General features: G+C 49.3%; 1 protein-coding gene and 1 pseudogene across 2 annotated transcripts; both read right to left on the reverse strand.

The window, feature by feature from the left end:
- Positions 1-885: 885 nt before the first annotated feature.
- On the reverse strand, positions 886-2112 carry LOC121435268 (annotated as a pseudogene).
- Positions 2113-4937: 2825 nt separating this feature from the next.
- LOC121435277 (RT1 class I histocompatibility antigen, AA alpha chain-like) lies at positions 4938-8888 on the reverse strand. Of its 2 annotated transcripts, none has more exons than XM_041634504.1 (8): positions 8816-8888; positions 8341-8610; positions 7863-8138; positions 5991-6266; positions 5750-5863; positions 5531-5569; positions 5341-5388; positions 4938-5200 (listed from the first exon to the last, which is right to left on the reverse strand). In XM_041634504.1, exons 1-8 carry the CDS (start codon positions 8886-8888, stop codon positions 5196-5198), a joined length of 1101 nt encoding a protein of 366 aa, XP_041490438.1. In that variant the 3' UTR covers positions 4938-5195. The 2 variants fall into 2 exon arrangements, with proteins under 2 accessions (XP_041490438.1, XP_041490437.1); XM_041634503.1 differs by having other exon boundaries at positions 5196-5227; positions 5537-5569.
- Positions 8889-9282: the final 394 nt, after the last annotated feature.

Consider the following 9282-nt stretch of genomic DNA (forward strand, 5'->3'; position numbering starts at 1 on the left):
AGGCAATATGTATTCTTTTCATGTCTCTAATGGGGTTGAAAATTAGATAGTTAAACCATTTTCTTTGTTACCAAATTCAGAAAAGAAACTTAGAAAAGAGATGCAAAGTTTATAAGGTTGAGAGACACATGAGCTTGAGATAGTTATCTTAGAAATGTCTAAGGTCTTAAAAGATAGTTTTAGGATAGTAACAGAAGTTATATTAGAAAGTGGTTTATGTGTAAAACTTTAAGGTATCATAGATAATAGAGTAATTTCTCAGAATTTTTCAAATACAAATGGATTGGACATTTAAATGTAATTCTGTTTGCTTTTTGTTTTTTGTTTTGTTTTGAGACAGGGTTTCTCTGTAGTTTTGGAGCCTGCCCTAGAACTTACTCTGTAGACCAGGCTGGCCTCAAACTCACAGAGATCTGTCTGCCTCTGCCTCCTGAGTGCTGGGATTAAAGGTGTGCACCACCACTACCACCTGTAAATGTAATTCCTACCTGGTAATTGTTCTTTTTGTCAAATGTTTTATTGAGTGTACACATCTGGAGTACTGTAAAACATGCATTATCTGTAGATTCAAAAAGGAGCAATCCACATTGTCTTCACTGTCAAATGTGTCAGGCTTGGCATACATGATGGAGATTAATGAAGTATCAGGAGAGTAATATGGTTCTTGAAAAACTTCTACAGTTTGAAGTAGGGTCTTAATCACGTGAGAAGCAAAGCTGTTCACGCTTAGCAATTTGCATTTCATTGAGGGTACGCAGTATTTTATAATTTAAAAACAAATAAAAATAATTTGTTTGTAGAAGATTCCCACTCCTAACTTTGTCACTTTACATTTCAGAAACTTTAATTTAAAAAACAAAATCCCCAAGCCCAATATATGCATTTTAGAAGTTGTATGTTTATCTGAGCAATAACTAAAATTTATTTCTTTTTTGGTTGCTGAGGTGTATTAAATTTGAAGAAGATAATATCTCCATCTTCAACAATTTAATTTCTGCCTTGTTACCTGTATTTTCCAGCAGCCTTGGCTGCGTTCTCAGACCCCTCCTCCTTAAAGTCCTCATACTTCATTACTTCAGCCATAATGAAGCCCTTTTCAAAATCTGTGTGAATCTTTCCTGCAGCCTGAGGAGCCTTCGTTCCTTTCCTGATGGTCCACGCACGCACTTTGTCTGGGCCTGCAGTGAAAAAGTATTCTAGCTGGAGTGCTGCAAACCCAGCCTCAATGATCTTTGGCCGAGCGCTTTGTGTCATGTTCGCTTCCAGATACTTCTGTCTCTCCTCGGCACTCAATTCTTGCAACTTGAGTTCCAAGGCCCCACTGAAAGGAATGACCAAGGCACCTGGGTCAGACTTGTCCACCCAGTCTTTAATTTTTATCAACCATTTGTTTTTCTTTCTTATATAGTCTTTTTCAGAAAGATTAACCAAGTAGACCATTGGCTTTGAGGTAAAAAATAAGTGCTTATTCAACACTTCAATCTCCTTGTCATTCCAATCATGATAGAAGCGTACAGGTTTCTTTTGATCTATAACCCAGGATTTGACTTTGCACATTATATCATATTCAGGCTTTAGTTTCTTATCTTCTCCTCGCACAGCCACCTTCTCTAGTTTATCTATAATGGGCCCAATCATTTCCTCATCTTTCAGCTGAAGCTCTTCATGAATTATTTCTATATCTCGAATGGGATCTACACTTCCTTCAACATGCGTGATATCATCATCTTCAAAAGCACGTGTTAGATGAAAGATCCCATCACAGGCACTAATATGAGATAAAAAGGCATTCCCCAAGCCGTGCCCATTGGGAGCTCCTTTCACAAGGCCAGCAATATCCACTACATTTAGGAAAGCAGGAATCTTGCTTGCTGGCTTGTGATACTGGCAGAGGAAGTCAAACCTCTCATCCGGCACAGGCACCCTGCTCTCATTAGGATCGATAGTGCAGAAGGGGAAGTTCTCTGTGGAAGCTTGACTATTGGTTAGTACATTGAAGAAGGTGGACTTCCCAACATTTGGCAATCAAACAATACCAATTTTCAGTGAGGTGCCAAATCTTCCAATGATTGGGGGTGGTTTAATTCCATCTCCTCCCTTTTTCAGGGGCATCGTACAATGGGTTGACAATCACGCCGGGTACCGGGCTGCAAAACCAGTGTAGCCAGCAACCTGAGGTGGGGAGGATGGCGGAGAGAGTGCAGGCCTGGCCCTCCGCCAAGCTGCAGGCACGACGGCGGAGGCCCTGATAATTGTTCTTATTGTACATAGTTTTACTATGTTAGAGTTAAAACTTTTCCTTTTTATTTATTTAGACAACGGGGAAATGTCGAGGGATATGTGATTGTACTGTGAAACTCAAGACTGTTAATAAAGTTATCCTTGAGTCAGGGTGCGCAGTCAACAACCAGCTGTCTGGAATTAGCCATAGAGGTTTTGGAGGATCCAGGATACAATATGATAGAGAGGCAGAGAAAAGAGCAGGGCAGAGCCTATAAATATTCATGGGGATATCAATGTGGGAAGCATGGAGAGAGAGAGTCAGCTGGTTTTTCTTCTGTTGCTTTCTTGACCTATCAGGTTTTACCCCAATATCTGACTTCTGAGATTTATTAATGATAGAACAATTTACATAAACAATTAACATAGCTGTGTCCCCCTGGTTGAGGAGCAGATTTCCTCCTCCCCAGACGGAGACAGTGACAGCAGACCAAGGAAAACATCCATCCACAGTCAGCTCGGTGAGCCCTGAGCTCACTGGTCCCTCACAGGAGCCTGGGTGAGTTGGGGATAACCACTGACAGCCACCCGAGTGCGCATGTCCGCTCACACAGCTGCACCACTGCAGTCCCCTGCACAGCTCCCAGCAGCTCCACTCCACAGTCTCCTCTCCCTCAGGAACTGCAGCTGGTTTAACCCTGAGAGGGAAGCGCTACATTGTGTCAGCTCCGTCAACCTGTAGCTTCTTGTGTTTCCTGAGTCTCATCAGCTCCTCCTGGCTCCAGCAGGGAAGTTTCAGTCCAGAGGAAAATTCACAGTCACCTCCCTGTTCTACAGAAGCTCCCTTTGTTAATGCAACCTCATATAGGGCTGCGTTCCTGCCGTCCCGACTCCTGGCCACCGGCTAGCTTTACACTTGAAATAATTAAACGGAAACTGCATTCTTTTAAACACTGCCTGGCCCATTAGTTCCAGCCTTTTATTGGCTAATTCTCACATCTCAATTAACCCATTTCCAATAATCTGTGTAGCACCACAAAGTGGTAGCTTACCAGGAAGGATCTTAACCTGCGTCTGTGTCAAAGAGGAGAATCATGGTGACTGTCTCACTGCCTTCTTCTTCCCAGCATTCAGTTCTGTCTACTCCGCCTATCTAAGCTGCTGTCCTATCAAAGGCCAAGCATTTTCTTTATTAATTAATCAATAAAAGCAACGGATAGACAGATGACCCACCTCCATCAACCTCAGGCCAAGTGCTGGGGTGTCACGTGCAGCCCCAGGTCCCCTCACACTGAGGTCACAGTCAACTGACCTTTTCCCTCATAAAGTCCTACCATTTCCCCTTCATCTCTCTTCTTTGACAAGCAATCTTATATTTCATTTTTAATTTTTCTTCATTCCTCATATACTTATTGTGTATGAATGTTATCTGTGGTGAACACTGGGACCCATCATCCCTCACAAGACAGAGATGGCAGCCCCATGACAGAGATGATCACCTCCTTGGTCATCAGACATCTCTGCTAGGGCTACTGGAGCTCCTGACTGGACGTCACAAAGCTAGAAGAGAAAACTGCAGAGGCCGGAACCTGGAGCAGGGAATGAAGAAATTTCCATCTCCAGCATTCCCCACAATTTTATTTTAATTTATGAATTTTGCATCTATGAGTTTTTTTTTTGCTAGTAGTGTTTGCACCATGAATCTCCATGGTGTCCAGAGGGAACAGGAGTTATGAATGGTTATGAGCCATCAGATGGGTGCTGGGATCTGAACCTGGGTCCTCTGCAAGAGCAGCAAGTGCTCTCAAGCCCTGAGTCATCGCTTCAGTCCCTGAATCATGTTTTTTTAATAAACATAAATCTAAAGTAGACTCAGCCTGTAAATCCTTGAGTCTCCACTGGAGGCAGCACGAGGATTCCCAGAGGCAGAGAGGGAGAGGGGACCTTGGGCAGAACACAGGACAGATCTGAAATCAGACCCTGTGGATCCCTCCTCTCTGCCCATCTTACAACCCGGGTTAGATTCTGATAGATGAGAAAGGAGAGAGCCACCAGGGAGGGGCCTGAAGAGAGGCAGGAGCTCAGGAGACTGAAGCTTATGTTCTCATCCCACAGTCTCCTAAGCACAGGGGCCTAGTTGGGCCTTGAGGGGACAAGGATGGAAAACACCTCTTAATGCTGTCACTCAGAGACCCCACAGGATAATGAGGCAGGCACCACTCACAGGAACAAGAACAGGCCTAGTCCTCCATACTAACTAAAAAGACAAGAAATCAACACTGAAGACAGGGGACAGAGTCACAGCTAAGACAACAGCTCTGGCAACTCATAATCCTGGGGACAAGACAAGGCTCTAGCCATCCTAGTGTCCCTGTAATCACAGATGTCAGCTTGTGGTTCTAAGTGATGAAGAGAACAGAGCCAGAAGGGGACAGAGATGAGGAGTGACCGTGTCAATGCCAACAACAAACTGAGCTCCACCTGGGCACAGCCCTGTTCTCACTCAGCTCCCACAGCCTCATCCCGTCCCACCAGATGCACACAGCACAGTGAACACAGATTCTGGGAGGTTCTCCACGCTGCCATTTATTTCCTCCATAAACTCTATCTCAATCCTTTATTTTACCACCAATCAAACTTTGAGATCAAGGACATTAACAATCAAGTTCACATTCAGATTCTTATTTTCAGTGGGGAAGTCACTGTTGGAGCTCAGGACAGCACGGAAGAGACAGGATGGAGATGTCCCCTCCTGTCTGCAGGAACAGGAAGGTTGGCTGTGGAAAGGAACAGGGCAGTGCAGGGACAGGGACAGGTGTGCAGGGTGCGCTGGGCTCCCCAGTTCTTCACATTGAGCACATAGGATCACAGGGAACATCAGACACTATTGCTGAGAGTGAACTGAGGGGCTCTGGATGTCACAGGAGAGACCTGAACACATCGTCTGTCACTCCATCCACACCAGGCAGCTGTCTTCATGCTACAGAACAAGAGTCATGAACAATCACTGTGAAGACAACATCCCAACAACCCACCACACACTCAAAGGTGATTCTGGGAGTTCCTGAAACCCAATCATGTCCACTCTACCCCTCCCCAAGTCAGGTCCCAGAGTTTCACCTTTACAGTCTGGGAGAGACACATCAGAGCTCTGGTCACTGTCCCTGCCTGGGGTAAAAATATATGTATTCATGGGAAGGTAAAAATTTGGTCCCTAGAAGATTTGCTGGAAGAGCTATTATGTATTGCCAGAACTCCCCAAATATGCCAGCTTCACCCCACAGGCCTCAGGGACAATCCTGCCCACCACTCTTACCTAGAGCTGGAGCATAGTTGCCTCCTTTTCCACCTGTGAGAAGAAAAGCTGTGAGAGACCAGGGAAGTCCCCGACCCTTGGAAGTTTCCAGAACTGACAGCAGACCCAGATTAGAGACAGCAGCAATGAGGGGTGTGGATGTGTTTCCCTTTAATGAGGCAGAGATTCTTTTAAAAGGGGCAGAGAGAGAACTCAGACCCCACCCTTTCCTACCTGTGTTTCTCCTCCTCTTAATGACCACAGCCACCACTGTTCCAATGACCACAGCTCCAAGGAGAACCAGACCTGCAGTCACTCCAATGGTGGGGGCCGTGGACTGAGGAGGCTCTGGGAAGGGAAGGACAGGAAGGGAAGGTGAGGGTCATGACCCCAGCTGTCAGTCCTGACCCTGCTCAGGGTCTGCAGAAGGCTCCAGCTTTCCCTGACCCCAGCTCTGCACCCACTCCCTCCTTACCCCATCTTAGGGTGAGTGGCTCAGACAGCCCCTCATGGTACAAACGGCATGTGTATTTGTGCTCTTCTCCAGAAGGCACCACCAGAGATGCCCACTTCTGGAAGGTTCCATCCCCAGAAGGTCTGGTCTCCACCAGCTCCATGTCCTGAGTTTGTTCCTCCTCCTCCTTTTTCCAGGTCAGGTCGATAAAGGCAGGGTAGAAGCCCAGGGCCCAGCACCTCAGGGTGACATCACCTTTAGGTCCAGGATGATGGGTCACGTGTGCCTTTGGGGGATCTGTGTGGAAGATTTAAGAAATCTCACAATTTCAAAAAAAAAAAAAAGAAATCTCACAATTAACAAGATAAACTGATATGTGCAAAAAAAAGTTAAATGAATGATGACGGTGAACTGTGTGTCTGTTTGAACACTTCTGTCATCACACTAGTGACCTGCAGGTAGACCTGATCCCCTCATCACAGAACTGCACAGTTTCCTGGGGAACCCAGAAACTAAGAGGGAATCCACATGATCCAGCAGGTCAGCATGGTCTTCCTTATGTGATGTTCTATAGCATAAGTTAGGTAGTAAAAGGATGAAGGAATGGAAAATAATTGATTTATTTTGTAATTAAACTCCTACAGGAATAAGAAATTAAGGTGACAGGGCTACATGAAGGGTGCCACCAACTCCTGCTGCCACCATTGGGGAACAAGCACTGTGGCCATCTTGCTGACCAGTTTAACTGTGAATCCAAGTGAACAGCCATCACCAAACTGTGTGGAACAATTGTGGTGAACCTGTGACACTCAGCCAGAGAAAATGACTTCCTAACCCCTGCCTCTGGGAGACAACATACCAGGTATTGTCACCCAGGATCCCTGAAGTGTGCTGTGGAGCCCAGTGCAGCACTCACTGGGACACAGCGGTGCTCACAGGGTGTGTGGATCTTCCCTTTCACTCCAGTCCTTGAGGTGCAGAAAACCCTGTCTCTGAGGAAGTTTAGTTCCTAATTCACTAGGGCAACATTGTAACTTGTTGGGTCAGAGGGAGTACAGGGGGCTCTGGATAGTTATTTCTGGCAGAAAATAAACTCCCAGGAATCTTTCTTATTAAAGGGAACACTGATTTAATTTGTCTAATTATCCAGAGTGTGAGTCCCCATGGTACCTGTGGAGACTGATATATATACAAGATAACACAGGGGAGGGAGAGAAGGAATACCACCCCAAGGAGGAAGAAAAACTTACATAAAGCAAAATGACAAGAAGGAAAAGAGCAAGAGAGGCAGAAAAGAAAATAAAAGAAAGAAAAAAGAAGAAAAAAAAATCCCAAAATTTAGTATTTTTCCAGGGCATCCCATATGTTCTTATGTGACTATTGCAGGAAGCGATAGAATTGGGGTGTGGGAAGGATGCAAACCTCACACACAGGAATCTGGGAGAATGTATTCTTTGGAAAGTTCTAGAGACTGGGGGAAGCAGCCTAGGGTAGGAGAGTCCATGTCTCCCATCAGGTAAAAGGAGACTCCGGTCCTGGTGTGTAAGGCTGACACACTCAGATGACAAAACAGGACTCAGTGTCCACAGACACTGGGTGTGGGCAGAGAACCCGGCCTGGGAGAGGCCATGGCTGACAGAGGCTGCAGACTGAAGGAGCCACTGTTGGTGATGTCGGGATCCTCTCTCCTCCCTCCTGAGACAGATGTGGAACTGTCCAGGGAGAAGGCTGAGCCCTGGGAGGTCAGTGCAGTCCCTGCCATGCTGGATCAGGAGACTCAGGGACTCTGTCTGCCCTCAGAGACAGGGGCATGACCCCAGTGAGGGTTTCCTCTTCCTCAGGACTGAGCCCAGCCCGAGGGCAGAGGGAGGAGTTGCCCGCGGGCCCCCGCACCTGTGCGCAGCAGTGCATCCTTCCCGTTCTCCAGGTATCTGCGCAGCCACTGCACACACGTGTCCTCCAGGTAGGCCTTCAGTCTCTCTGCAGCACCATCCCGCTCCCACTTGCGCTGGGTGATCTGTGCTGCCGTGTCCGCCGCCCCCCACGTCTTCAGGTCCTCGTTCAGGGCGATGTAATCGCGGCCATCGTAGGCGTCCTGACGGTACCCGCGGAGGAGGCGCCCGTCCGACCCCACCTCACAGCCATACATATCCTGGTACGTGTGAGAACCTGGGGGACCCCTCGGTCAGCCCCGTCCACCTGTTCAGCCCCGGGGTCACCCGCGGCCCCGCCCACCCGCGGACTCTGAACCGAAAGGAAAACCGGGTCCGGTCCCCGCTCTGCTCCCGAACCTCGGACCTGGTACCCGGGGCGACTCCGGCCCCTGCGTGGGGACGTGGAGGGGTCGTGACCTCCGACCGCGGTCACTCACCTCCCTGGCTCTGGTTGTAGTAGCGGAGCAGGGTCTTCAGGTTCACTCGGTAATTCTGCTCGGTGATCTTGGCGATCTGTGTCTCCCTCTCCCAATACTCCGGCCCCTCCTGCTCCACCCACGGCGCCCGCGGCTCCATCCTCGGAGTCTTCGCGTCGCTGTCGTAGCGCACGAACTCCGTGTCGTCCACGTAGCCGACGGCGATAAACCGGGGTTCCCCGAGGCTGGGCCGGGACACAGTGGTGAGGAAATACAGCAGCGAGTGCGAGCCTGGGGGTGGCGCGCGGTGAGACCCCGACCCTGCTCCCGGGACCCCGGGCAGGAGCGCGGGCCAGGAGGGGAGCAGGGCGCGGAGTTCGGGACGCGGGTGGAGAAGGGGCGGGAGAGTCCGGCTGGGCCACGCGGGGACGCGGCTTCCCCGGGGCCGCCCCCGCCCTCCCCGCGGAGCCCGTTTCCCTCCAGACCCCGCACTCACCCGCGCGGGTCTGGGTCGGGGCCAGGGCGGCCGCCAGCAGCAGGAGCAGCGTGCGCGGCGCCAGCGCCCCCATCTCAGATCTGCGGCGACTCTGAGTTCTGCGGTCTGCGTGGACTTTATAACCGGTGACCGCGGCGATGCTGGTTGGTTCCCCGGGTTCTCGTCACCCAATGGGGGTGAGAACCGCCAAGTTGACATCAGTGTCCGGACAGAAGGACCTGACCCAGGTTAGGAGCTGGAGAAGTGAAACTGGGGACAGGGGAATCCCCAGCCCTGGGCTTCCCCACCCAGACCTCACCCTCCTGGGGACTAAGACTTTGCCTGAGCCCTGTGCTGCGGGATGGAGCGCTCTGTGTCATGGTGTCTCTGAGCCGCCTAAGGCCACCTGCTCCTCAGGTTAGTCAGGATGAAACCTGGGAGCATGAAGATTCCAGGTAAAATACAGCACTCAGTATGAATGTTCCCGG

This window comes from Microtus oregoni, unplaced genomic scaffold (assembly GCF_018167655.1).
Source record: "Microtus oregoni isolate MIOR12 unplaced genomic scaffold, Mior012 000046F_ref0000063, whole genome shotgun sequence".
In the NCBI taxonomy this organism is placed as follows: Eukaryota; Metazoa; Chordata; class Mammalia; order Rodentia; family Cricetidae; genus Microtus; species Microtus oregoni.